This window comes from Colletotrichum chrysophilum (assembly GCF_026319265.1).
Source record: "Colletotrichum chrysophilum strain AFK26 chromosome Unknown scaffold_159, whole genome shotgun sequence".
NCBI classification, from domain to species: Eukaryota; Fungi; Ascomycota; class Sordariomycetes; order Glomerellales; family Glomerellaceae; genus Colletotrichum; species Colletotrichum chrysophilum.
The window spans coordinates 1,928-29,894 of NW_026517446.1; the positions used below are offsets into that span (position 1 = coordinate 1,928).

General features: G+C 56.8%; 4 protein-coding genes across 4 annotated transcripts; all 4 read right to left on the bottom strand.

Annotated features, from left to right (window-relative positions):
* Window positions 1-3,288: 3,288 nt before the first annotated feature.
* On the bottom strand, window positions 3,289-4,977 carry COL26b_011989 (uncharacterized protein; the record flags this gene model as incomplete). The annotated part of the gene is made up of 1 exon (XM_053184642.1): window positions 3,289-4,977. The coding sequence occupies one exon, from the start codon at window positions 4,975-4,977 to the stop codon at window positions 3,289-3,291; it is 1,689 nt and encodes a 562-aa protein (XP_053031386.1).
* An 853-nt stretch (window positions 4,978-5,830) lies between these two features.
* COL26b_011990 (uncharacterized protein) lies at window positions 5,831-6,544 on the bottom strand (the record flags this gene model as incomplete). The annotated part of the gene is made up of 1 exon (XM_053184643.1): window positions 5,831-6,544. The coding sequence occupies one exon, from the start codon at window positions 6,542-6,544 to the stop codon at window positions 5,831-5,833; it is 714 nt and encodes a 237-aa protein (XP_053031387.1).
* Window positions 6,545-7,523: 979 nt separating this feature from the next.
* On the bottom strand, window positions 7,524-9,876 carry COL26b_011991 (uncharacterized protein; the record flags this gene model as incomplete). Its single annotated transcript, XM_053184644.1, has 5 exons — window positions 7,524-8,505; window positions 8,560-8,897; window positions 8,954-9,220; window positions 9,286-9,498; window positions 9,793-9,876. 5 exons carry the CDS (start codon window positions 9,874-9,876, stop codon window positions 7,524-7,526), a joined length of 1,884 nt encoding a protein of 627 aa, XP_053031388.1.
* Window positions 9,877-11,085: 1,209 nt separating this feature from the next.
* On the bottom strand, window positions 11,086-15,327 carry COL26b_011992 (uncharacterized protein; the record flags this gene model as incomplete). The annotated part of the gene is made up of 1 exon (XM_053184645.1): window positions 11,086-15,327. One exon carries the CDS (start codon window positions 15,325-15,327, stop codon window positions 11,086-11,088), a length of 4,242 nt encoding a protein of 1,413 aa, XP_053031389.1.
* Window positions 15,328-27,967: the final 12,640 nt, after the last annotated feature.

A 27,967-nucleotide genomic window follows, 5' to 3' on the forward strand; every position in this document is an offset into this window, starting at 1 on the left:
TTCTGCTTGATGAGCGACGATGTTTATTGAATTATCAAAAGCTTCTGTTCTCTTGGCCCCTTTCCATGTTGCGTAAAGCGCAAACACTACCAAACTAAATTCAATGGCTCAAAAGTTCCCATCAATTTCCTGCATCACACACTGCCCGTGAGACTTCGTTAGCTGGCCGCTTGACTTGTTGAAGTATTGGTTGCTTGTCGGCTAGTCACAGGCGTGTCCGTAAGCTCTATCGGTGTTGTCGTATCTGCAACGGCACCTGGCGTACGAGCAGCCTCTTCGTCTGTTCCCCGTTGGCGCGTATCTCTTTGCCGCCGAGGTCGTTCTACACTTGTCGGTGGTCTCCAGAGCCACACAAACAAGATTGAAATGCACACAATTACAGCCATCAGCACCATTGGAAAACTGAGGTACGCGGCGATACCGTAACCAAGTACCTTCGCACCCAGAATCACGTCGTTAAACATGCCAAGAATGAAGGAAACCAGAACAATGATAGCGAGTATTGTGATACCAAGCCACATTAAAACAGAAACAAAACGACGCCCGATCTTGTACTTAGTTCCTATTCGGAGTTCAAGGTCCGCCAAAACGTGATCGGTGGCAATCTTTAGAAAACTGAGGAACACCAGCAGGGGCAAAACGAGGGCTCCGAGAAGAACAACAACGCCGAAAAAGTCGTACAACAACGGCCCCAAGTCCTTGAATCGCGTCTGCATGCTGAGAACTCCAGCGGATAGTGAAAGTGGCAAGAACATTGTCGCAAGTATGGCCAGTCGCTGGACACTATTCGTTTGTCTCATCTCACGACGTAGACCCAGGAATTTGATGTCGTGCTCGAGGCTGGTGGATAATCTCGACAGACATCCTCTGACTTCCGCGCAAAGACCATGTATCTCCAGTTGCAGTTCCCTAAATCTGGCTTGATCTGGTGTCATTGACGTAGTTGGGGAACCGGTCGAAATAGGTTGACTCGCAATCGCTTCCTTGGCAATTTCAACCAAGAATTCGATCGCTTCCACCATTCGCTCTCCCGTCCTTTTTATGTCTCGAATGCGACAAGAATGCTTTGTGATTTCTTTCAGATGACCTTGTTTGAAATCGGAGCGTCGAGGGTCAAAAAGGGGCTGCTTGTCGTTCATATAGGATTCTTCGTAGGCGACAACAAATTCAGTGTATATTACTAAATTGGCGTGGTAGTATTGGAGACTGAACATTTGCTTCCACTTCGATGTGCGCTTGAATACCAGATACATGTGATCAAGTCCATATAAATGGCTTGCGAATGAGGCTGTGGCTTTAAAGGAGTCGCGTGATAGTGCCTGGGCAGTTGAGTTGCCTATGAAGCGCTCGGGTCTTTCGACTTCCGAAAGGTTATCCGGCACAGTGGAACTGTGAGGGACAAGCGTCTTACATTGGATGAACACTGTCAATGACTTCAGTACTATTCTCGACGAAGCGTTCGAAACATGGATATAGGTAATGGCCATACCAAGACAGTGATTATCATGTTCCTGGAATAGAATGTTGCGTTCCACGCGAGCAAAGGAGACGTCTTTGCGAAACTCCCTGGCCGGCAAGAGTTCGAAAGATTCCAGGCGACACCAACGAATGCTTGGCCAATTTCTCTTTGATGACAAAGATATAAGGCCAGTCGTGTATTGGCTCAACGGGGGAATTTTGCAGCGAGAGGCAGTGGCTTCGTCGTCCAAATCACGAACACCATCGTCGCTAATGCTGACGTCGATTCCACTGCCGTTGCTGTCGCCGTGATTGCCGTTTCTTGTACTATTATCGTCGTAGCTGTAATAGCTGTAACTGCTGCCGTTGCTGTCGCCGTGATTGCCGTTGCTTGTACTATTATCGTCGTAGCTGTAATAGCTGTAACTGCTGCTGTTTTCATCGTCATCTTCGGGGCTCCGAATTCTCCCAGGTCCTCTTCTCGTATTGTTCATTGTTTTGAAGCTGATGCTGCCGGCGCCGCAGTCCCACAGGAGTTCCTTGTCATGATCCTCAAGTACTTCCACCACGTAGACTAGGGGCGGTCCATTTTGCAGCCTGGGAATAGAATTGAGAACCAGAGCCAGATCCGCGGCCGATTCGCAGACTTTTTCTTTGCTGACTGGCTCATTTGGTCGGGTGCGGTCTGAAGCAGCGTCTGTAATGTCCCAGACTCGGACGTAAGCGTATCGATCATGCCCTCTGATTCGCGTCCAAATGTCGTCGAAAGAGTCGGACGATGCTTCTTTTAGTGCTGAAATGGACCGGCGCCATATGGAACGAGCGACACCAATGAAACGGGCAACAGCCAAATTTTTGGCCATCGCCACAATGGTACCGGCGCAAGCACCGAGCCAAAAGTAGAACTCGCCTCTGCTCATGACGGAATAAATGTAAGGGTACAAAGTCGACTTTGAAGGGGGTCACAGACAAGGCTTTGAAAGGGAATGGCTGGCGTATATGAAATATTCGGAGAGATCAGCACTGCATTTATGCGGCTACATCCGAGGCCAATCATTGGCGACGAGTAGCCCCCTTACAGAATTCCCTCCTGTACAATAAGACACTCATATGCTTATAAGCGTGGTACTTCGTTAGGAGACTGCTCTCTATTGAGTTTGCAACTTATTCCCTAGGTAATATCCTTTTGTCTTAGAAACGAAGAGGCGGCTTAGGTAGATGGTGTTGCAAACCTTCAAGTGTCGTATTGCATAAGCAAATGATCACTCAGCTCACGATTGTTTCATTTTGTTCGCAAACCTCTTCTTGTTTTCAGGCTGTTGAGCCGATTTGTTCGGACTGGGTAAGCCGCACATCAACGCTTCAAAGTCGAGACGGCCGGGTTACAAGATCATGTCGTTCTAACTGAGAGCTTAGCTTGTGACTTTGTGAGGCGCGAAACTTTGTTTTATTATGCCTTCATTGGTTGAATCTACGGTCAAGCGTTGCTGCTACAAGTCAGTATAATATCAACAGAGAACCCTTTGCCTGACTTGATCACCAATCAGGGAATGTGAGCATAGTCTCCAGCTGCTGGCTGAATAAACACCAGCGAAACCTCACGATACGAATCGCACCACACTGTCAACAACCATCCAATCTTACATATTAATACAAGTGTATTCATCATCATGTCCAAGGACAGCCCAAGTCCAGTCCTCAGCGCTATGCATCGCAACCAAATCCAGTTGCCTCCATCCCAAGAAGGCCAGTAAACCCAAAAGCCCGCAATGCCATGCTAACGCAGTTTCAACTTCACGCCTTCCTTTTCTCCCTTCCTTCCATACTCCCTCAACTCTCCGTCTCCATCTCCAGGTCCGGATCAACCTCCGTCCCCAAGTCCCTATCCTCCAAGAACCGTCTCCCCAGCAGCTCCTCAGGCAGATACTCCTGCCTCACCCGTCCCTCCCTATAATTCGGCGGGTACTTATACTCAGCCCCGTACCCCATCTCCCTCATCAACCGCGTCGGCGCGTTTCTCAAATGCAGCGGCACAGGCAACGCCGCCACGCCCGGCTCCCTCAGCGCCGCGTACGCATTATTCAACCCCCGATACGCCCTCGTGCTCTTCGGCGCAAGGCTCAACGCCACCGCGCAGTGCGCCAGCGGTATCCTCGCCTCAGGCATGCCAATCTGCTGCGCAGCAGTATACGCCGCCGTCGCGAGCGGTAGCAGCGTGTTATCCGCGAGCCCGACGTCCTCCGACGCGATCACGACCATCCGCCGCGCCACGAACAGCGGGTCTTCGCCCGACTGCAACATCCGCGCGAGGTAGTACAGCGCCGCGTCCGGGTCGTTCCCCCGCACCGCCTTGTGGAACGCCGAGATGGTGTCGTAGTGCTGGTCGCCCGCGCGGTCGTACACCAGCGTCTTGGTCAGCGACGCCTTGATGTCCTCCTTCGTGATGCCCGGCCGGTTGCATATCGACAGCGCCAGCTCCAGCAGGTTCAGCGCCGTCCGGGCGTCCCCGTCCGCGAAGGCCGCGAGGTAGGTCACCAGCTCCGCGTCGATCAGCGGGCTCGGCACACCTCCCCCCTTCGCATTCTCCTCCTCGATCGCGCGCATTAGTATCCCCGCCACGTCCTCCCGCGTCAGCTTGCTCAGCGTGAACGTCCGGCACCGCGAGAGCAGCGCCGCCTGCACCCTGAAACTCGGGTTCTCCGTCGTGGCGCCGATGAGCGTGATCGTGCCGGACTCGACGGGGTGCAGGAAGACGTCCTGCTGCGCCTTGGAGAAGCGGTGGATCTCGTCGCAGAAGATGATGGTCTTGCGCCCCGTGAGCGCGCGCTCGTTGGCCGCCTCGGCGAAGTACTTCTTGCACTCGCCCACGCCGGAGCTCGTCGCGTTGAGCTCGATGAAGCGCGACCCGACGCTGTGCGCGATGCACCGCGCGATCGTCGTCTTGCCCGTCCCGGACCCGCCCCAGAGGATCATGCTCGGCACGCGGTCCGACTCGATGAGGCTGCGCAGCACGCCGTTTGGGCCGACCAGGTCCTGGCCGCAAACCTCGTCGAGCGTCTTGGGCCGCATTCGTTCCGCGAGGGGCGCTGCTCGCGCCGTCTTGGTGCGCTTCGTGGCCGGGCCCGTCTCGGGGGGTGCCATTTCCTTGTCGTCCTGCTCTGCGACTACCGTGCTGCCGCCAAAGGAGGGGGAAGGGACAGCGCCCGGGCCGTCGTCGAAGCTGCGCTTCACGCCTGCGGTGCGTGCGATGCCGCCGTTCGCGTTGGCGGGGGTGGTGAGGACTTTGGTCGGGGGAGCATGGCGTTTGGCGGCTGGGGTTGAGAAGAAGCTTGACGCGGAACGTTTGGCCTGCGAGGCGGAGGGAAGGGTCGTTTGCGTGCCGTTGGGAGCTTGACTCGCTGTCGGGGAGGTGGTACGGTCGGGGTTGAAGATGTGGGAGACGCAGCCGGAGTCGATGTGGGAGTTGATGAGGGTCTCCTTGACTGGCTTGTTGCAGATGGGGCAGTCTACGGCTGCCATTTTGATGGAGCTACTGCGGTTCGACGCATGCGAAGACGGGTAAGTAATTGGATTGGTGATTGGTGAAGTGAGTGTGGTGTCGCGGCAACGAATGTGGTCGATTCTTTCTTGGAGGTGCAGATGGCCAAACGAGTGGAAGTAAGTGGAAGACGCGCTCTGGGGAATTTTCCCGATGACGCGCCTTAATTGAGTTGCAGCTGTGGGAGCTCTCGCAAATTCTAGTGGGGCCGGCACGCCTCGCTCCGCAACAGCCGACTGTGACCCGCCGGGACCCTGGGCAGGTGCCAGGTGCCTTGTCGCTCAAAGCCGGCTGTTCATTTGGAAGGTGTGGGGAGGATGGATCGGTGCCGGCACTCGGATTCGGAGATACACTGTGCCATCCGTCTGCCCGCCCCCGATGGGACGAACGCCCCGGGAATGATCTCATCGAAGGGGGGATGGAACCGATACACCGCCACTACTGCCTAGACAATTGCCTGCCAGCGAAGATGTGCTGAGAAAATAGTTGATTCTCGCCCAGACTCGCGGTCCAGGTCTTTCTCATAGGTATCATTACACCTGGTTAACGCCTCCCAATGCCGTCCAGTGACCTACAGTCCCAATTTGATGCTCTGATCGAACGTGATGTACACGACGCTGTAGCATATGTACAATGCCAATGCCGTCCACCGACTCGTCTCTGTCTATGGAAAAAGACCGCGGCGCTGAATGAATTGTGTATCCCATGCAGCAAATCTACATTGCCCTCCCGCCATTAAGTTCATCATACCATGAACGACTCGCCGCAGCCACATTGCTCCTCTGTGCCATCTTCGTCAGCCAATGCTCACTCAACTCCTTCCCCAGCCACAGCTCAAGGAAACGCATCAAGGGGGTGGTACTCACTGATGTTCGGGTTCTTAAACACAAACCTCTGGCTCAACTTGTCCTCGACCCAGTCCATCTCGCTGCCGATGATGCTGAACAGCGCCTTGCTGTCAATCAGCACCTTCACGCCGTCCTGCACCACCTCCTCGTCGAAGCTGCCCGGCTTCTCCACGAACTCGAGGTGGTACGCCAGCCCCGAGCACCCGCGGTTCCGCACGCCGACCTTGATCAGCTTCGGCTCCGGCTGGTCCAGCAGCGCGCGCAGCTGCTCCACCGCCGCGGGCGTCAGCTTCATCGCCGCCTTGCGCGCGCGCAGCTTCGACCGCGGGCGGGTCGGCTTCGGCGCGGGCGTCGATGACGTCGTGGTCTTTGCGGCCGCTGTTGGTGTTGGCTCGGCTGCGGAGGGCTTTGTGGGTGTCGTTGAAGGGGTAGAAGACTGCTGCTGCTGCGGTGTGGCGAGCTGCGAGATCTTGGGCGGCCTCGTCTCGTTGACCTTCGGGAGGGGATCCGGCTGCGCGATCGAGCCCTCTGCGCCGTCGGCACGCGGTGGCGGGGGCGTGGTGTTGGGGTAGAGAGGGTAGGACTGGAAGGACGGGCTGCCGTAGGCTCGGCGGCCGGCGACGCAGGGCGAGTAGGCGCATTGCATCGCGGTGCAGGAGCGGCGGATCGCCAGGCGGGTGAGTATCCTCGGGGCGTTCATCGTGGGAATCTGGATTAGAGGTTGGGTGGGTGGGTAGGTTGGTTTGTTTGCGCAAATAACCGGTTCTGGCGGTCTGCTTTCGTCTAGGCGGTCCCAGCAATTGAAGAGTGCTCGTGAGGAGACGTCGAAGGATAGTGTTATTAGGGAAGGTTGAGAGGAATAGTCCGACGGCAACGGAAAGTTGGTGGTTTGTTTGTAAGGTCGGAGGTTTTTTGCTCGGTTGGTCGGGTTGGGGGGATTCGACTCCAATGAGTTTGCGGATCAAAAGTGTGGCTGCACTCGGAGCAGAGCAGACAGAAGCTGGGGCCCGGGAAGGGGTCAGTTGACAGGATTTGGCTGTGGCCCCGTGGCGCGGCTATGACATGGCCACTGCGCTGCCGGGAATTCTCGAGCTCTGGGCCAATCAGAGGCCGGTAATTTGTCAACGGCGGGTGGATATGACAAAGCAAGCCTCACAGCATGTTGGATGACTCTTTGCTCATCGTCCCTTCCTGTGGCGTTACCTCTCTCTTAGGTAAGACGATACGGCAAGGATATCTGATGAAGGGCCGACGGTAACTTGACACCTTGACGGCTTGAGGTGCATTATTCATGGATTCCGTTCATGCTGCAATAAATCGAATGATGTTTTGGAATGAGACCATTGGCATTAGGTTTGCTCGGAAAGTCAAAAGTCGCTTCGGCTACATTCTCGGCAGCAACCGAGCAGAAGGACGTGGGGGTCGATGAGCCGCGAGACATCAGCCGCCCTTCCTGATCATCTGTTCCTCGAGGACGCCGTGAGTATTGGCAAACATCAAGGATATCATGAGGATTGGGTAACACGTCTTCGCCCGTATCTTATGGCTTCACAACATGACGATAATCACGCATTATTATCAATTGCATGAGCAAAATGGGACGGAACACCATCAATTAGACTATCCATCATATCAATCATCATTACAAATTCATACAATCTACCCCCTTCCAACCCTCATCATGACCGCTCAACCATCCCCCTCACATCCCCCACCGCCGCCCTCGCCATCTTCTTCAACAGACTCCTCTCGTCCGCCTCCCGATACCGCTCCCACGTATCCAGCCCCTCCTTCGCCTGTATGCTCAGCGTCTCGTACCCCTGTTTAATCACCTCCGTCACCTCCACGCTCGTCAGGTTCGCCTTCTTGCGCCCGCCCTCCAGCAGCTCCTTGTAGTGCGTGCTCACACTAATCAGCGTGTCGATCGAGTTGCTCTGCCTCTTCCCCAGCGCGTAGCTCTCCTTGAACTTGCCCAGCACATCCCCCGTCTCAACGACCTTGTAGAACAGATCGTCGTACGCCGCCGCGCCCGGCAGGAACGCCTCGCCCGCCGACAGCGACAGCGCGAGCAGGTTCACCACGTTGTCCACCAGCAGGTCCACCTGCGCCAAGTCCTTCAGGTCCGCGACGTACGTCGTCAGGAACCTGACCAAATTCAGCAGCGCGCGGAAGAGGTCTGCCCAGTGGTACGCGAGCCGCGTGCGGCTGCGGCTCAGGTACGACACGACGCGCAGCATGATGCCCACGCACAGCGTGTACAGCCCGACGTCGAGCCGGCGGCGCAGGTTGTGCGTGATGCCGTCGACCATGGTGTCCAGCACCGCCGTCGCGAGGATGCGCTCGCCGCGCACGAGGGGCAGGTACGGCTGGCGCTGGCGGCACAGGCGCACGGGCGTCTTGCTCTCGTCGCTGCAGATGCGCTTGCAGAGCACCGGGTCCTCGATCAGCAGGCGGAACACCATGAGGTTGAGGTGCGAGTAGTGCGTCGTGCGCTCCGAGAGGTGCGCGTGCTGGAGGAGGTAGGAGGTGAGCGAGGTGAAGGCGGCGAGGGGCTGCTCGGCGCCCTTTTCGGCGGGGAGCGTGGCGAGGTTGAAGCAGAAGAGCTTGTTGGCGTGCGTGAAGTCGTACGTGGCTAGTAGCACGGCGGCTTCTTCCCCTGGTCTGTGATCGTGCGTCAGTAAGCGTGAGTTCGGGTTTGATGTTGTATGTACTCACAGGTTCGTAAACATGGTCTTCATCGTCTCGGCGTCGTGTACGGGCTTCTTCTCCGGCTTCGGCCCCCTGGCGACGACACCCAGCCCCATCATCCGCAACGTGCCGTTCAGCGTCCACCCCTCGGGCAGGTCCTCCTGCACGTCCACGTACTGCGTCCTCAAGCTCTGGCACGTCTCGCCCACGCACCTGATGATCTTCCGTATCGTCGTTTCGTTGACGAAATCGTTGAGGCGCATCTGGTACGGGTTCTGGAACTCGAACTTGTTGTAGTTGGCGAGCAGGCCGAGGAGGGTAAAGGGGTAGAGGATACGTTGTGTCGAGTCCGCGTCTTGGATGAACTGGTCTCCTGTCAATCTTGCCAGTCCTCTAGATTCTTTTGTAAATAAAAGATTACCTTCATGACCGCGGGAAACAGATCCCTCTGAATGAAATACGTCAACAGACTCGTCTGGTACGCCCCGGCAGTAACAGCCAGCACCACCTCAACCGCCTTCTGCCTCAACTCCAAGCTCTTCCCGCTCCGTATAATCAGATCCAGCGCGCCGACGAAATCCGTAAAGACGGTGTCGACGTGGTCGATCCCCGCCAGCACGTTGATGATGTCCGAACTGGGGTGCGCATACTTTTTCGAAAGCGCCGAGCACAGGAATATACTCAATGTCTACCGTCGTCAGTCCTCTACTCCGCAACTCCCACCGCCAGCCTGACACCAGGGAAAGGACTCACATCAAGCGCATGTAGATCCGCAACTCCCTGCCCGCTCTTCACAGCGCCCACCGCCCTCGCGAACAGCTCCCTCGTCTGCTCCTCGAGCGCAAGCATGTCCGCGGGCCCGAGGCCGTCCAGTATCCGCCGCAGCGCCGCGCGGTCCGGCCTCAGCAGGAAGAACTCGCGCCAGAAACCCTCGGTCCGGTCATCGTCTTCGTCGTCCTTGAAAAGCTCGCCATGTTAGCCCGTCTCGAGGTTTCGGCTTCGTCGGGAAAGGGTTGTTGAATGGGTCGGATCGGCGGACTGTGTCAAATCACAAGAGGAGGACGGCAACCTCCAAAGCCGGTCACCTAGGCCGCATCGCGAGCTTCAAACCCGCCCGCGGTGGAAGCTCCGGATCGCAGATCCCTCCCCCAGTCGCGCAAAGGAAGAACCAAAAAGAGAAAGACGCACCTATCCACGCCCGCCCGTTAGCCGCAATCCCAGAATCGCAAATGCGCATTCCCTTCCCAGACAGTTACGAACCTTGAACAACCCCTCATACAGCTCGACAACCTTGGGCTTAAACACCTCGGGCGGAGGCTGCCTCGTCAGCGGTGATGCTTCCATTCCCGCGCAGCGCAGCACCCTATTCCTCGTTTCCGTTCGTTCGCTTTTCCAATTCCGTTCAGCGGGTATTCGATATCGCAGGCAGTCCAGGAAAAATACAAAAGATTACAATTGCATTAGAAGAAAAGATTGGAAGGCACGAGAAGGAGCAGAGGTGGACTGCTGGTTGAAGAGAGCAGTGTTCGGTCCGGACGCGCCAGCAAGCTATCTTGGGCACGATACGATACGATACGCGGTCCGATAAAAAAAAAGATAAAGGCTCCCTTACCCCCAGAAGGGTGTTGCTGCGTAGCTCAGGGGTGCATTACAGTGTCCCATGTCTCTCACACTGTCCCCGTCTCTGTCAGTCACACATACGCTACAGTGCCATCTCCGGACCTTCACGGTACATTACGACACAGCGCATGCCCAGACCCCCAAAACCACCAAGCTGCCGTACGTTACCTTAGCTGGCTACCTCCAAGAAAAGATCGGGACACATGTCCCAGCCCTTCGCGCCGTTTCAAGCACATCGCAATTCCCCGGCACCAACCACCCCCTCCCCCTTGAACGCAAACCAGCAACGTAGGGCTGACGGGACCCAAGAAACATTTTCGCATCAAGCCAAAAACGACACGTGCAGATTTACCTCCTGAGCAACCCAGTGTCACCCTCAACGTCCCGTTGAACCAGAAGAACCCGCAGAGCTTTCTTTCGCCAAGCCGAGGTAGGGTATACTTTAGCACGGAGCTGCTATTAATATCACAGCGGGCCGATGGTCAGGGGTGCAAAGTGATCTCGGCTTTCCCACCCGGACCGCCGTCCTCACGATGATCACAATGTGCCTCTCCTCCCCGTACACGACTTCAATATCACAATCTCACCACCGGGACAGTATTCTTAACGAGAAAGTCAACCCTCGCAAGGGCTCTGTGTATATCTAAACACGCAGGAAAACCACCATCGCTAGCTGCATCCCCGCCCAATGCAATCATTAAAACTGATATATGCAATGGATGTTACCAAGGACCCCCTCCCTTCCCTTTCCCATCTCCAATGCTTGCTTTACAAGTCCCTGAATACAAAAGAAACAATTTCCAACGCCCCTCGCAATGCCATTGTGTGTGTCATCTATGTACAAACCGTCCAAGACCACCGGATTATATTGTAAGGGTAAGTAAAGTCGGAGACTCGGTGGGTCTTTTTGTAATTGTGTCCACGGCCTGGCGGCTAGTACATGATACTCTGCCGCCAGCGCTCAATGGACTGCGGTTGTCCGGGCTGCATTTGCATTTGCATCTGCTGCATCTGCATCGGCGTCATTTGCTGCTGCTGCATGCCCATGTTCATCGCCATGGGCTGCGTCTGCATCGGCATGCCCATTCCGCCGCCATACGGGTTCATCTGCATGTTGTTCATGTTCATGCCCATGCCATTCATGTTGTTCATCCCGCCCATGGCACCCGCACCGCCCATGCCTCCAGCGGTGTAACTGCCGTAGCCAGAGGCGATCGCCGGTTTGTTAGCCATCTGGGTCATGCCAGCCTGGCCAATCAAGCCGCCATATGCAGGCTGCTGCTGTTGTTGCGGCATTTGCAGGGGCGCACCGTAACTGCTGAAAGCCATACTGGACCGGTTCCAGCCGGGTGCCATGTTGACACCGGCGCCGGCGTTGGAAGACTGGACGTTGTCGATGAGACCACTGACGCGCCTGCTGCCGGCGGTACCTCCGTTGCCGTCGTTGAACTTGCCGTTCATGTACCCGCCAGTTGGCGCCAGAGCCTTGGGCTTGTCGAGGCTGGTCGGCATCTGCGCACGCACGGCAGCCATCTTGGCCTCCGCCGCCCGAACCTTGCGCTCCTCCTCTTGGAGCCTCGTCTGCTCCTTCAAGGCCGGGTTCTCGTGGTGGATACCTGGGTGGCTGCCGAGAACATCTGCCAGACTATGTTGCTTGCGCAGCGGCGGCGCTTCAGGCTGGTTGATGCCGAGGCCGCCACCGAGGCCGCCACCCAGGGTCATCTCACGCTCTCGCGCCTCCCGCTCAGCCTGTAGTCTCTTCCGACGCTGACCAAGAGTCTCTTCTTCAGGAGGCACCTCCTTCTCCTTGCCCTTGTCCTCGTCCTTCTTCTCCTCAGGCTCGCCGAACTGAGTGAGGATCTCGGCAGAGAAAGCGCGACTGACAGGGCGGGCCTTGGGCAAGTTATTGTGATCGGCCTCGTCCTTGGCCCGGAGACGGCGCATGCGTTCGCCCAAAGTCTCACCAGGCTCATCATCTTCCGACTCCTCCTGAGGCCTCACGCGCTCAGAAGAGGGCATGTGGTTGAGGCGAAGTTGGCTCAAACCAGCATTGAGAGTCATGGCACTTCTTTGTGGCCTGAGGGTTCTGGGTGGTTCAGGCTGTCCAGTAAGACGAGCGCGACGAGAGCTCAAGGGCTCGTTCTCCTCCCTCTCACGCTGCTCCATCAGACCTAGAGGGCGGTTGACGTCTGCGACGACACCCTGGTTGGCGTACAAGACACCCAGAGGCACCTCATCATCGTCAGAGTCCTCCTTTTCGTCGTTGGCGCCATCTTCCCAGGCAAGCGCAATCTTCTTCTTCTCACGATGCCTCTTCTGCGCCTCGGCGACGGCGTCGAGTTCGAGGAGCGTGGAGTGCATGCCGCCGGCCAGTGCGCTGTTCGGCATCTGCGTGCGCAGTTTTTGGTTGTACTTCCGCAGCTGCAGCTCGGCGAGCAGCGTCGTCGGAGGTCCGTCGAGAACATGAGCAAACTCGTCCTCTTCCTCTTCTTCAGACTCTTCACCAGACTTCTTCGACTCGGCGTCCACGTTCTCAGACAAAGCCTTGCCCTCATCGTCCTGGGCCATGGAGTTGGCCCTTGACGTATCAGCAGACTTCTTGCCGAAAGGCAGGATGCCCTTCTTATTCTTCTGCGACGCCGCAATGTGCTCTTCGGGCAGCAGAGCCCCGGGCGCGGCAGACTTGCGACGGTTCTTCTTGCCATCAGGACCGTACACCTCAGAGCCGAGCTTGCCGGCGAAAGCGTGGTCCGTGAAGGCGCTGACGGGAGCATTCGCGGAGGCGTCGAGAATGCTGTCCAGAGTAGCCATGGCCGAGCCATCCTTCATCTCAATCTGCGGTGTCGTAGATGGTAGGTCAAAGAAGGCGCTGGCACGCAGCTGCGGTGGCAGATCTGCTGCTCTGGGCATCTTGGACTTGCGGCGCTGCGTCGGCGGAGGCGCCATGGGCATCTCCTCCTGTTCACCAGCCAGCAGTCCATCTCTCTGTTCGGCAGGCACGTGAGAGTCAACACCAGCAGTAGACTCCTTGATCGACGTGCCACCAGATCTCTGGCCGTCAATGTCCTCGCCCAGCGTCGTCGCGCCATGCCCAGCAAGCGGGTCGGGTAGCCACATCTTGGACTCTCTCACAGCAGGGGCCTCCGGGTCTTGAGGCAGGTACTCGGCCTTACCAAACCCAGGGTGTCCCATAGCCTGCAAGACCTTGGAGTGTCTCGCGTTCCGGACATTGGTCTTGGGCTTTCTGGACAGCTTGGGGGGCAGGTTGAGCATCGCCGGCACGCGGGCCGGATAGTACAGCATCTCCTGCCCAGTGAGCTCGTCAAAGTACGATTGCGGCCTGACCTGGGTAGCCTTGGGGGGACGAGGCATAGGCCGCGGTTGGGGTTCAAACGGCGGCTCAGTAATTTCGGGCATTGGCATGGTCTTGGGCTGCGGCGGCGGCATGTCATTGTACTCGCCATCGCTCTGCTCACGAGAATCCCAGCCGCCGCGCTCGGAGTACTGGTCTGGTTGGCAGTGCACGCCGTCAAAGTCATCGAAGGCGTTCTTGTGGTCAAAGGTGGCCGTCGACCTGGGTGTCGCTGGCCTGTCCTCAGAGTGCCTTCCATTGTCACCACCAAAATCCAATCGTAAGCCGGACTGCTCCTGGTCCAGGTGCCCGCCGACATTGTACGAGCTGCTGCCGCCGTTCTCTTCGTAATGCGTATTCGGCCGTCGGATAGTGGCATCATCGTCGGCCAGCGGCGCCCGATCAGCATCATCCAGCGCCCGCTGCGTCAATGCAACAGGCTCTGACTCTGCAATCTCGGCCAGGGAGGGCTTTCCAGACATGCCCGACCTCGCGCTCCGCGTGGACCCCTTGCCGGGGCCGTGACGCGACATGACGGCGTCGACGTCAATCTCTGGCCTCCCGCTCGCCGAGTTCTTGGACCCGGAGCGCAGGCGGCCGGTGAGGGAGTGGTTCGGTGACATGACGTAGCCGCTGGGGGAGTAGCCGCCGTGGCGGGCGGCGTTGTTGAGCTCGACGATGGAGGCGACGGGAGGGATGACGCGCAGGGGGCCGGGCTGGGCGGCGGCGTCGTCGATCGGGGACTGGGATGCGGCGACGGAGGCGGCGAGGATGGAGGAGCGGCGGGAGTCGGAGCGTTTCAGTTCCCCATGCAGGTCGCGGATGGCGTCCTCGATGGAGCTGGTCATGGACAGGCGCTCGGCCGTCTTCTCGAGGGCGGCGACGTTGCCGACGTAGGCGCCGGAGCGGCAGTTGAGATCGGGGACAGGGTGTTTGAGGATGAAGGTGTTGGAGTCGGAGGTCGTACGGACGATTGGTTTGGGGACGGGTTGGACGATGTTGGAACCCGAGGAGGAGGAGTGGTGGTGACGGTAGCGGCTGGGTGACTGGTGTTGCTGCTGCTGCAAGCTGTCCTGGATCTGGGAGATGAGGCTGCTGTTGGATCGCAACGACGAGGTGGAGATTTGGCGGGTAAAGGCAGCTGGGGCGGAGAGGGCCGACGCAGCGGAGGCAGCTGAAAGCGGGCTCGTGATGGAACTCGTATTCGGGGCGGTCGTGTTGATGTTGATGTTATTATTGTCGCCGATATTGTTTGTTCGCAGGGCCAGGGGGGCGATGTGCTGGACAGGAGGAGAAGAAATGGAAGAATTCGACTGGCGGAGCGACCGCGGTGGTGACTGGGGTTGGGCCTGCTGGGACTGGGACTGCAGGTGGGATTTAGGGGAGAATTGAGAGGCGGCGCTGGGGCTGCTGCTGCTAGAGTTCGTGTTGGTTGTAGCGGCGGTACTGGTGTCTGTAGCGGCACTGCTGCCCCTGGCCACCTGCAGCGGATCGAGGGACAGCGGCGTCGACCCGGCATAGCGCTGGCGCGGGTTCATACGCGAGATTGCCTCCTGTTGGTCGTCCAACTCTGTTTCTCCCTCTCCCTGTTTCTCTCCCTCTGCTGCTGCTGCTGTTCCCCTGCCGAGGCCAACATTCCTGGCCATTTCCTGTTCCTGTTCCTGTTCCTGGCGCTGTCCCTGGCCGGGTTGGCGGGGACTTTGCATCGTTACATCCAGCTCGCGTGCACCCGAGACATGTTCTTCCTTCTCTGGCGACATTGCCAGCGCCGCAACAGCACCCGCTGCTGACGATGCTGACGCAGGCGCATGTGGTGCTCGCATGGTCGATTCCGCCCCGTCGTCGCTCAAACTCATACCTGATTCTGTCGTCGTTGTCGCGTTGGACGGCGCCCCCTTTCCAGAAGTGGGCTGTAATGTCGTCGACTGCTGCTTATCGGGACTCGGACTGTCGCTCTTCCAGTTTGTTGTACTGTTGATGCTGCCGCTGAAATCTCGATCGGGAAACAGGTCGCTGTCCATCGACAAAGGCGTAAAACTCGTCTCGGCAAGCGACAAGAAGTTGAGGGGGCTCGGGGTCGCAGTGACGGGAGATATACTCGGCCGCGACGACGACGAGGCCGACACGGACATGGCCGCGAACGAGGATGCCCCCGTCGTCTCTTTTGTGTTTGTGTCATCTCTGCTGGCAGCTGCCACTCCTGATCCTGCTGCGGCCGTGTCCGATCCTGCGGAGGAGGTCGAGGACCTGCGGACCGACGTGTAAGTCGCCATCTGAAATTGCGTTTCCCTTCCGGGGTGGGTTTGCCTCTGTGTCGCAAAAGCGCCCCTCGAGGGACCGTACGGTCGGTGCAATCAAGCGGCCTGGGGGCGTGTGTGGCGGCGCTCGTTCGGATTGTTGCTGCCAGGGTTCGAGAAGGACGATTTAGTTTTTTGGGGGGTTTGCGTGCGTTCTGCGGGTTTGCGACTCTGGCGATGGGTGCAAGTTCAGACGGCGTTTCCGACGTGCGGTCCCTGCGTGCGACGGATGGATGGTGCTGTGCTCGAGCTTCACACCTTGTTGTTCGTCGTGTTGGTGGTGTTGTTGCCGTGGTACTCGGTGCGCTGGGCAATAACTGGGTTTGCTATTCTCGTATTCCGTTTGCTCCTATTTTTTCTTCTTCCGTTGCTGCTGTCGTCCCGTCCGCCCGTTTGGCAATTCGCATCCGCTTCGATTCCCTCGTGTCCGAAATAGGCGGTAGACCTCTTCTCTTCTTCTTTTTTTCCTTCTAACCTTTCTGTGCCCTTGGCGCTGTCTGTCGGTAGGTCGGTGCGCCGCTGTTCTTCAGCTGCAGGGTCGGGAGCTGTGACGTAGGCCGCGAAACAGGTAGGATTGCCGGCGAGGGCCTCGTGGTAGCATCCGCGCGGTGTGTAAGCTGTACCTCAGGCGGGGGGTGTGAGTGTGCGGTTTCGACTATGGCTTTCCTCCGAACAACAGACGAAGGAGCGACAGAAACAAAACCACGAAACAAAAGCTCAGTCGAAAAAATGCTCTCTGCAACGCCTGCGCCTCCGTAAAGGAAAGTGTTAGGGCAAGAAAGATTGGAGGTCGAGTCGTGATATATCCGAAAGCAAGAAAAAGCAGCAACTAAACGGGGGCGTGTGGTAGCGTGGTGGGTGGGTGGGTGGATGGGTGTGCAGATAATTAGGTGAGCTGGATAGACAGACATCGGACAGCGGGTGATGAGGGACAAGGTTGTGAATGAAATGGAGATAGCGCATGCGGGTTGAGCAGACGCCGTCCAACAAGGCCTGGCCCAGCTTCGAACACCACCTACCTACACTGCGGCGCCAGCTCAGGTCGGATGCAGATCGTGGACCATCTGCAGAACCCCCAGCCAGAGCAGAGGGACAGCTGGACGTGGAATCAACAGACACCACGTCGTCTGCTCTTACTCGCAACCTACAAGCCCACCGGCACTGACCAGGCAGGCGTGTGTGTGCTCTGTCCCGCCGCCAGAGATAAGCTCCTCGCAAGGTCGCAACACAAGATACGGATACAGAGAACGGGCTAAACTTGGGACGATCCCGCCAGGGTACCAAACGAAAAGGAAAAGAAAGGGAGCATGGGGGAGCATATACGGATGTAATGTCACTACCACCTCGATCAAAGGTGATGATAGACATGCCACCACCCCCCAAAAGACAAGGGACCTGACACGCAAAACGCAGAATAGGGAAACAGAGAGATAGAGAGAGAGAGAGAGAGAGAGATATACGCACTGATAGACAGAAAGCCCGGCTGCTGCTGCTGCGTCAGAAAACGTGTCGATGTAACTGCCACCCCACAGGGCGCACTCGAAGCAACAAAGAGGCCGTCAAAAGTAAACACGCCCAGCTGCCGCTGCTGCTCAGTGCCGCAAGAGCTAGACTCGATAGACGCCGGAGACGGCGTGGGTGGTGCGGGCCAGCTTTCCTTTCAAATACGAGTCCCCTTTGGGTCGTCCGTCGGGTCGGTCAGTCGCAGTCGGCGGTGGATCCGGTCGTGTGTGTCTTCGTTCGTGCCGTTCCTTGTTCCTTGTTCCTCCTTCTTTCTTGCGCGGGCGAGTAGCGGCAGACTAGTATGTAAGCGCACCCGGCCGGGCTTTGTGGAGAGAGAGAGTGTGAGATAGAGGGTGGATGAGATGGGATGGAGAGATGGAGGAAAGGAGTAAGAAGGCAAGCAGAATGGGCCTTTCCCAGATATCGAGGAGGGAACGATGAAAGGGGAAAAGATGGCAGCAAATGCCAGATAGATGAAAGACCAGCCAAACTAAAACGAAACTCGAGACGTTGACAGGTGCGCGGCAACAAGCCTGTCCCCTGGACGGTTCGTCGTCGTGGGGGGGGGGGGGGGGGGGGAAGGGAGGCAGATAGACGATGGGGCGCACCCGGGAAACGTGTGCGTGTGCGCGTGTGTGTCGTATGGAGATGATGTCGGCGTCGGGGGTGTGGTAGACCGCAGTTCCTGGGATGTGGACCGATCCCAAGAGGAGGATGCCGTCGAGTAATAACAACAAATGGCCCTCTCGAGTGCTCCGTAAGTTGCCTCCTTCGGCGCAAAGGAAACCTCGGATCGTGATCAGTTAGTCCCTCTGTGCCCTCCACTTTCTCTGGGTATCGTCTAATAAGCTACTCTGGACGGGTCTACAACTCTCTCGCCGCAGCCTCCATCGCCTCGGGTCCGGGTTCCTCGCAAGCGGCAGCAGTAGATATCTCGACAAGATAGCAGAGGATTTTTTGGTACCATCCAACATCAACACACAATCTCCCATCAAAAGCCACTGCCGCCGAGAAAAAAAAAAAAAAAACACACAAACTCTCTTGAGGAAAACAAACCCAGCGTCTGTCCCGTTATCGTCAGGCTTGTTTGCTCGGCGTCCTGTCCTGCCGCAGGGGTTAAGAAAAAAAAAAACCGCCAAAAAGAAAAAATCAGCGTCCGAAAAACTGGGTTCAGAGTGTGACTGCGGCCCCGTAAGGCACCGTAAGGATGATGCAGTTCCTTCGGGCCCCAGAAATTAACTCAGGGGTTTGTAGCAGAACGGGAACGGCAAAGCAGTGAGAAAAGAAAAGAAAAACGTCAGAGGAGGATCCGTATCGTATGCGACAGTGACGTTTTCCGTTTTGCCCCGTTGCCGTGCTCCGGGTCTGCCTCCGTGGTGGTGTTCGCGTGGTGCGGGCGGAGATTGAACGGAGTTGTAAGAGTCAGGTAGAAAGGCTATTCAAATGAGAGAGACACACAAGCGATGTTGTTTCTCACGTTAGGTGTCGCGGGGATGTTGAAGAGATTGGCCTCGTCGTCGTACGCAGTAGCTAGCAGAAGGAAAAAGGTTGCGACTAATATCACGATTAGACAACACTCATCCTCGTTGTCTGCCTTAGTCTTGTCAGAAATCCCCCCCGAGATCACAAGACCGAGCTCCCGCAAATCCTGCACTACCCCAGCCCACCACCACCACCATCGAAGAAAGAGAGAGAGACGCCATCCCAACTCACACTCCAGTCAGAGCGACAGACACCAAAAACGCAAGCCAGAGCCACGCCGCCCGCCCATTTACCCGTCAGAACCGCATTGGACCCCAGACGCCAACTTACCTTACACAAACCCAAACCCACGGTGACGCTCCCAAGCTTCATTCTAGCCCTCCCGCCTCCAGCCCGCCTCCAACCAGCGCAAGTCCACTGCTCTGCCTCTCACCGACCACCCTCCATCTCACGCTCGAACCGGCTCACCCCAAGACTCGGTCGCCAACAGACCCAAACGCATGCAACCACTCACACGCCATCCCCCAAAGCCAAGTCGGTTCGTCCGCGCAGTCCATCCCCATCCCGGCGGGCCTTGGCTTACACCAGAACAAAAGCTTTGGAGCAGAGAAGAACGCAGCCGGCAACGGCACAAGAAAGAAAGAGAGGGCACTCCACACACAAGAGACATGTGGCCGTGGGGCCGTCAGCGCCGTGTCTCACTCATCCTCCATCTCCATATCTCTCTCACTCACACATCATCATCATCATCCATCATCCAACCATGCGGCGTCTCTGGACCAGAAAACTCCCCGTCTCACCTTTCTCCGCAGAACCCGGCTCCTCCATCTCACCCGAGCCTCACGCGACACACCAAGGCCCGGCTCTTCTTTCCCATCCTAGCGCCGTCTGTCTATATGTTGTAGTCCCAAGCTGAATATGCCGCCAAAAGTGACGACGCCAATCCCGTCCGGATATCCAGTTCCCCAAAATTCCTAATCGTCTATTTAGTAGCTACATCGTTAGTGCCCGTCCGTCCCATCCAATGTGCATCAAAAACCCACATCTCGACCCGAACGAAGAAGAAAATAAAAACCGCTACCCAACATAAAGTTGGATGGAAAAGTTCCAATAGAACCTCCAAACCGTCGTCATAACGCAGCAACCACCGCGAAACTCGGTGTTCCTGTCATCAAAATCCCCACCGATTAAACCGGGGCGCGCAAAGGGAAACCCTCGCCAATTACCTTAAGCTTGAATCGTCTCGCGCTCGCTCGGTCCTCGTGCCTCCACCGAGAGGTGAAAAATGTCCCGAGAGTTTTCTCTCACCTCACACCGCTGCGCCGGGTTTCCCGTGAAGAAGAGCCGTTTGAGTAATTCCAGGTGACGATGAATCTCGATGCAGACCAGTCAGTCAGTGCCCAGAGAAAACACAACCCCTCGCCCCCAAGTCCATAGTCAAAGCCCATCGTCGAACGAAATACGGATACCACCTCGGAATCCAAATCGCCCCAGCGCAGTGGACGATCCGGACAACCTGCAGCCAACCAGCAAAACAAAATGGCAAGCAAAAAGCCGACACCGCCGCCTGGCCCGAACCACCCTCGCTGGCGCCAGCCAACACGACGTCGCAGCCGTGCCGCCGCGTGGCTTCTGCGCCTCCCCTCTCCACGACGACGCCGCAGCCCCCAAGAAACACAACCCAATAAGCGCCCAAGAAGCAGATGAAGAGCCACAGAACAGTGGCGCACCATCCAACGCGGTGAACTCCCTCCCCCGGGCCGTCTTCGTTCGGAGAACACGGCACTTTACGATGCCCCTCCAACCGACCCTCCCAAGAAAACCATCATCTCAGAAAAACAAGTTTTTGAACAAACCCCATCTCCCCCAATGCGGATTCCAGACCGGTCTTCAGGAGACCCATTGGCTGTAACAGAAAAGCCGCCGGCGGCCCTTTTCTGCTGCTCCAATCACGACCCGATATCCCTGCTGGTCCCAATTACCAACATCTCGATTCGCCAGCAGCCAAGCGGCGTAGTTAGCCATGTGCCTTCGGCAACGGCACGCTCCTCAAGCATTGGCACCTCCTGTCAAACCGCAAATCTCCATCAGCCCTTCGCTAAACCTCTCGCGTCTTCCTAATCAGGCCAGCGCGTTTGGAAGCAAACCCCCAGACAGACGCAAAATGACGACATGCGCCGCCGCCGAGTGTCTTCTCGTCGGACGTGCTCCGGGGCTAGCAGGCCGGGACAAGCGCTCTATCGCCAACCTCGCCGTGTTGTCGCCCGTGATAGCTACCTTGGCCATCATCACATTCTACACCGCTGGCAGTCTGTGCAGAGAAGGGCCGCGTCTAGTCGCAGTCTGTGCCCTCGGTGCCTCTTCTTGGTGACTGCTGATCCTTCTTTACCTATCCGCAAGCTTCATCCTTCACAAGACCCAAACGGCTTGGGAAGTGCTGCTGTCTTGATCCCAGGTACGAGTGGATCGCAAATCTCTCGGATCCGACTCGTGTCGAACCCAGCAACCAGCCCGGCGTTGCTGCGATTTTAAAGTTGATGACATTTTCCTGTTCAAGCTTTTTGAGTTAAATTCACCTTTCCCCATGGGTTCATGTCATTCGGGAAAACTGACTCGCCAACCGGAACCGCGAAGTGCAAGCCTAACCGCAGAATTGCGTTCATCTCGCCTCCAGTCTTTTCCCGTAGACTTCTGCCACCCGTTTTATCGCGTGGCCGTCAACGGCGGGAGGCAGGCTGCAGGACCAGCAAATACAAACCGACAGCCACGTCGCGCAAAAGCCCGTGCTCGCAGATAATCCAGCCTCGAACAAGCCACCCAGAGATAAGCGACGAGATTCACGGCTCCTCGCTTGGGTTTGGGGGCTGGATCCAAGCTGGAGACAAACCTGGGCGAACACCTGCAGGATCGCACGGGAAATCAGCCACACCAAACCCAGACCTCGGCGTGGGCTCTGTGATGGCACTGGGGTTGCGTTGCTCCAGCCAATATCACACACATCCCGCGCTGGCAAAAACAAAAGAAATCCGAAAGGGACCCTTGGCCAGTGCCTCATTTCGGCGTTGATAACGTTTTTCGCGGCACGATATGAGCGACGAGGGTCATTTCCCGTGCGCAGTCTGGTCACAATTGATAGTCTCTCACCACGCGCCGATGCGGCGGCGGCGCGGGGGGACACCCACTCCATGTCTTTCCGAGATGAGGCTTGACGCGTTGTGTGGCGATAAGCAGCCGCCGAGAGAAAGATTCGTAGAATTTCCTTTTTTGCATCTCACATGCGTGCGTCGGCGCATTGTCGAACCCGCCGATAGCTGCAGGCGTGCAATTTCCAACGGTGCTGCATGGCGTTCTTGCTCATGCTGTCTCAAATGAGGTGACATTCAAGATAAGATACTGCAAGGCGCGCGGCGGGCGTCATTGTCCTCGTGCGTCGCGACGATTACTTGCTTTTGCAAGCTTATCCGCTGCATATTGAGGTCCCAAAGGTCGCCGCCAATTTCTTGAAGCTGCGTTGAATCTTACTTCATGTCCCGAGAGTCAATAGACGATGTTCGCCAGGATGCTTATCTTTAGGGAATGCTGCTGTTGCAATCCGTGTCGTCCGCAGCCCTGTCCAGTGAAACCTCGGGTGGTAGCCTCGTATGGTGACAATCAACATATTGTCCGAATACGCCCTGTTTTGGTAGCAGCCGGTGCTGGCTCAGAAGATCAACTTCCAATCAACAACATGCAATCCGTCTGAGATCAAGTACATGCCCAAGGTGTCGTCAGTTGATGAAGCTGGCTTCACGACCATGTGTGGTACTTGCTCGTCTCTTTGCTCAACCCCGGGGTCGTGCCAGGAGGGATAGGTTGAATGCCACGGTGACGACAATGTGACCGTCAACTTTCAGAAGGACGCAAAACCAGCTGTTCCATGCTCAAGAAAGGGGTTTCCGTTCCCCCGTGGTACAGGCCGTATTCATCTCAAGTCTGTGTCCCCGTCGTCTTGCTCAGCCTATGTCCGGTCAACAGGGGGTGCGAGGCACGACATCTTATCTACAGTCGTGCCTCGTAGCACGCCGTGGCGGGGAATAAGCCCGCGCTGCTGTCAACGTTGCCTCGAGGGAGACAACGCACTGAGGAGCCAGGTTGGACACAAGGTTGGAGTTGTACCGCCAGACATGTAACCTGATGAGCTGTCAGCGCTTCTGTGCGACAATGTGTAACGACCCCTCTTCATGAATATCCATTTCCATGGCACTGACGGTGGCATTCAAGAGTCGTCCTCCATTGATGTCCGACTTAGGCCCCTGGCCAGAGCGGAAGGTCGGCCCTCTCAAAATGGTATGAAGAAGTCGTGTTGATGATGGCAAAATCGTCAGGTTGCGGTCTCACAACAGCAAGATGATCAAATAAGATGTACTTTTGAAGCCCACTTGTATCCTGTAACCAGGTAGACAAGCTTTCTCTCGACATCATCGATAATCCAAACTTCGCTGGATTTCGAGAGTCCACTTGACGTGGCACCACATAAATGTCGCAATGATGGTCGCGATGCTTGTCACCATATCAAAGAGACATATCTTTAACATCCCACAAACTACTTTGAAGAGCCTTCCGGTAGGCATCTGTTGATTTCCGTTTTTTTGCGTTGTGTTGTGTTCATCAGCCTCGCCATAAAGACTAATGCCCACTCAGTAAACGTCAATGTCTGCCATCAATCAACAACAAACGAATCTGCTGTTGGCAACAGCGAAGATGGCACCGATGTTTACCGTTGAGCTTGAGACAAGTCAAGAATGGTATCACGACCTTCAAAGGTATCTCTCGCAAGCCCCACGGGCATCTTCCAGTCGATTCTCCATGACGCCAACGCGAGGATGAAGTCAGCCTTTCGGATGGAACATCAGAGTCTTCATGTCGTCTGGATTTGCAACGCCACTTACGTGTACCTCGCCCGTGGAAACCGGACAGGAGATCTCTTTGTTTTGAGAGATGGTCAAAGGGTCCTGAGGCGAATGGTTCCAAATACGAGATCAGCGGCACAGTGTCCGCGATTGCCGCCGCGTCTAGTTGTCTTTCGAACGGGTCTCCAAAACAAGAGGTTCACCAGCAACCAGATCTGGGGCTAAGATCAACGGCGCCACCCTGCGACTGTGTAAAGCGACGGGCGAGGGGTCCGTCGGATAAACGATTGAAGCCGACTGAGCCCGGTGAGGAGCGGACGAAAGTGGAGCTAGAAACGCGGGGAAGGGTCGCTCATCCCTGCTTCGCCGGCCGGCCGCGGGTGTGCCCGGCAGGGCATCCCGCTGTCTTCTCGCGGCACCATTTCAGGACTTTCGGGCCCAGGCAGGGACGGTTGGCCCCGGACGGTGCGAGCAGTTCCCGGCAAGTGATTCGAGGGCGAGACAGGCACCGAGACGGCTGGCAGCACCACCCCGCCCGGTGAAAACCAGTTCTAAGTGGTCTCAACAAAAAGTCCCGCTGAGCGGTGTGTGTCAGATGCATCTAGGGCGGTTTAGCGGCCGCAGGTCAATCATTCACCGACCAATGACAATGGCCCGTAGTTACTGATTATCACGAGAACTGCTCGCGCTGCAGGTGGCTTGCAGACGAGGGGTAGCATCGCAGGGAGCGCGCGTGGCAGAAAAAAGCAGAAACTGGGCACGTGTGCGGTTGTGCTGTCGTGGGTGCTCGGACGCAAAGACCAAGGAAGCTGACAGAGGCTGGAGACGGTGAGGTTGTCGTGAAGTCTCACCGACCGAGCTGGGCGGGGTTTGCTGCTTGGCTAAGTTAAGCTGGAAGTGAGTTCGAAGCTTAAGCAGTTCCCCGGCTCATGGCTTCCTGCAGAACGACGGGGCGACGGGGCATATGCAGAGGCAGCTGGAGCTTGAATGCGTTGTTTGGTAGTGTCGGAGTCATGTTCAATCAAACGTGTTTTAGGGCGGCACAGAACGGTGGTTTGATGCCGGTATCGGTGAGCTGAAGCGCCGTCTGGAAGTCTCACTTCTCTCTAAAGTAAACTCGCTATAGAAGCAAGGGACATGTCTTTCGACGGCCGTCAAGCTTTGGGCAAAGTGTGGCGTGCCGCACTTGAATGATAAGACGCCGAAGTAAAGGGCGTCAATGATGTGGGGGTTCGACGGGGGTCGGTGATCGTCGGTGAGCTTGATTTGGGATCTGACAATGGCGCACTTTTTGGTGATTGATCCTGGTGTGGCGTATCAATACCGTACCGGCCGAGCAAGGGAGGTGACTGGATGACCCCCGTGCGCCGTGCGGGAAACGGACAGCAGGAACGTGATGTGACGCGGGGGATATCGCCGTTGCCCGGCTCCCGCGGTCAACTTCTCAAGCGACGGAGTGGTCTTGCTTGTGTGGAATGTGGAATGTTTCTCGACTTTGCTTGATGTGTTGGCAAGGCTGGGGATTTGGGGCGACCCGTCCAGTCAATGAACGGTTTCGACGCATTTCCCAGTTGGCTCAACTGACTGATCCCAAAGCGGCAGTCGTCCGATCTTTGCAATGCCCAAGAAAACATGGCGTCAGTTGAGGTGTCAAGTAGCGTCAGGTAGCGCGGCGCATGAACGAACGAAGCACTCCGGGAGACTGCCCCGGGCGGAAGTGTCCAAAGCAAGAACGAACGCAAGCTGGCCCGGGTTTGCTGCGTTGTTGGCCTTGGAAGTTGGAACTGCTGAAAGAGATCAATTCAAGTTTTGTCGGCCGGGGCTCGTAAAACAATTTCGGGGCTTGACTCGTAAGTAGCAGCACAGCCACACCGAAGCCTCGCTGCTCATCTTAGCGATACGGTTTCCTGAAATTCGACAGAAATTACGACCCAAGAATGCTGATTTCTGGGGAAGCAACATTTCCGAAAAGTCCAGCAATCTGGGGACGGACAAGCGGCCTTCTGGCCTGGGCGCCTGGAGAGGAAGTTTTGGCGGCCACGGCGGGAATCCGGGCAGCATGTCAGTTGGCAGTCCGGGGACTTTAGCGTCGAGGCAGGGGTGGTTCATCGGTGAAGAGAGTCAGGCAAAGTCGATGGAAGAGGCAGCTGGCCTCTGGCCCTCTGCTGATATGCCTTGTGACAGAGCTCATGAATCCATCGGTTGGGGTGGAAGGTTGGCCAGCAGAGTTCGGGTGGCAGAGGCATTAGCGGACTGCAGGGTGGTCAAAGGCACCGCTGGGGAGGGACGTGGTGCGGCCGGCATGATATGGAGACGCTTCCGGGGCGAACAGACGCCATTTCCGTCAGGTGCTGGCAGGTTGTTGTCTCTAGAGGCTCCTCTTCTCTCCATCTCCATGCATAACGTGAGCAGTAGCGGTGGTCGAGATTCAAGCTCCAGTCCGTTGAGGTCGAGGCCGTGAGACAGAGGCGACGGCAGGCGCTACTTAGCAACGTCTGCTGTCGTCGGTGGTGTTCTCTTTCTTTCTCAACGCAGGCCAAGCATTCCTCATGGACGTCGGCTGGAGTGATCTGGTGCCGGTCTCGTCTGGTGTGCTGAACACTAAGAGCGCAGCGCCAACACGGGTCGGCTTGCCTGGAACGTGTATCCGTACGGTACACTATGCGCGGGCGGGTAGTGCAGTCAGGTACGGAGGGTACGGCGGAGGTACCAGCCGGGCCCAGACAAGGGTAGGATGCATGATCGCTGAGGTCTGGTTCCGTGTCGGGGCATCTGGCCCTGGGTGTTGCACCCTTGGGCGGGACCAAGAAAGTCGGTTGAGGCGATGATGTCAAATGGCAGATTGTGGCATCGGAAAGAAGGCACATGGGTTGGACGGGGAGGGCGAGATTATTGGCATTTTGGGCAGCGTCGAAGCAGTGTAGCTGGAGACAGAAGGCCATGTGCAATTTGACATGCTCCGTAGTTGGGCTGCCCTTGGCCCTGGCCTCTTGAGGAGGAAAAGGAGGAAGAGGAGGAGCTCTTCTGAATTTGGTCTGCGCAGTGCCCTGGCCCTGCCCTGCTCATATCCGCGATGGGCATCTGACCTGTGGGAAGGGTTCCGGTACCCACGGCTGCAACGGTGGTATTTTTGGAGTACCAGCTTGTCCCCGGGAGGCTCAGAATAGTACGAGAAAAGGCGGGCTCGAATGAAACAAAGACTGGATTTGGGTTGCAAAACTGGAACGGAGGGACTGGAGAAAGTGAATGGGTTAGCTGGGTTGACTGGAGATAGACTGGAGCGTCTGGAGAGAGACAGAGAGAAGGAGGAGGAGAAGAGACGAGGAAGGGCCGTGTCGGCGTTGTGCATGTTGAGCCGCCGAGACGGTCGAGGTACAAGCAGTGGAGGAGATGGAGTGGGAATTTGGGAGATCATGGACGTGGAATTGGTCAATCGGAGTTTGTGGGAGCGGGAGCGGCCATGTACCTGCAAGGTGTGACCCTCTGAAAATGCGACTGTGTTTTGGGGGCAGCTGCTCGGTGCTCGGTTGGTCCTTCTTTCTGACAGAGACAGCCGAGAGATTGACACTGACTGACAGAGGCGGAGAGGAGAGGAGAGGGCGGGGCGGCGGGTGTTGTGCGACATCGGGGCAGCGGTTGAGGTGACGAAGAGGTCTGGCCGTGCTGAATGTGTGCTTGTTCAGAGTGATTACCAGCGTAATTTTTTTTTTAATCCATTGCTTCGACCTGGACCTGTCGATGGCTGTCTCTGAGACAAAATGACTGGATGATAACGCTCATGTCGAGTAACAATGGGAAGGCGGACAGGTGCATCTTGGGGGGGGGGTTCCTTCCTCACCCAATGGGACCCCAATGGCATCATCCATTCCACTGCATCGTTCCTGCCCCGCGGCCACCCTCCTTCGGCACAGTGTTTATGAAGAGGCACACCGTCGGGATACCTGGGCGTCATCCCACTCGCTCACTTCAGTGCGTGTGTTCTTGCTGGGAAAAGTACCTTCTCCCGTACCTACCTTTCCTAGACAAGCCGCGTACCTTGGCCAGCCCGGGCGAACCCCACTACACCCTCGCATGCCCGCTGTGCTGCGTGCCCTTGGATTTCCATCTCAGTCTGAAGTGCGGTCACCGGTGTGTGTGTTGTTCTGGAAGACTGCGAAAAAATAAAAAAGGACCTGGCCTGGAACGTATCCGTACATGGCGCACTTAACCCCGGGCGCCAACAGTGCCACATAAGGTAGCCCTGGCCTAGGTAGCTCTACTTTTACTGATTTATTGAGAGAGAGAGAGAGAGA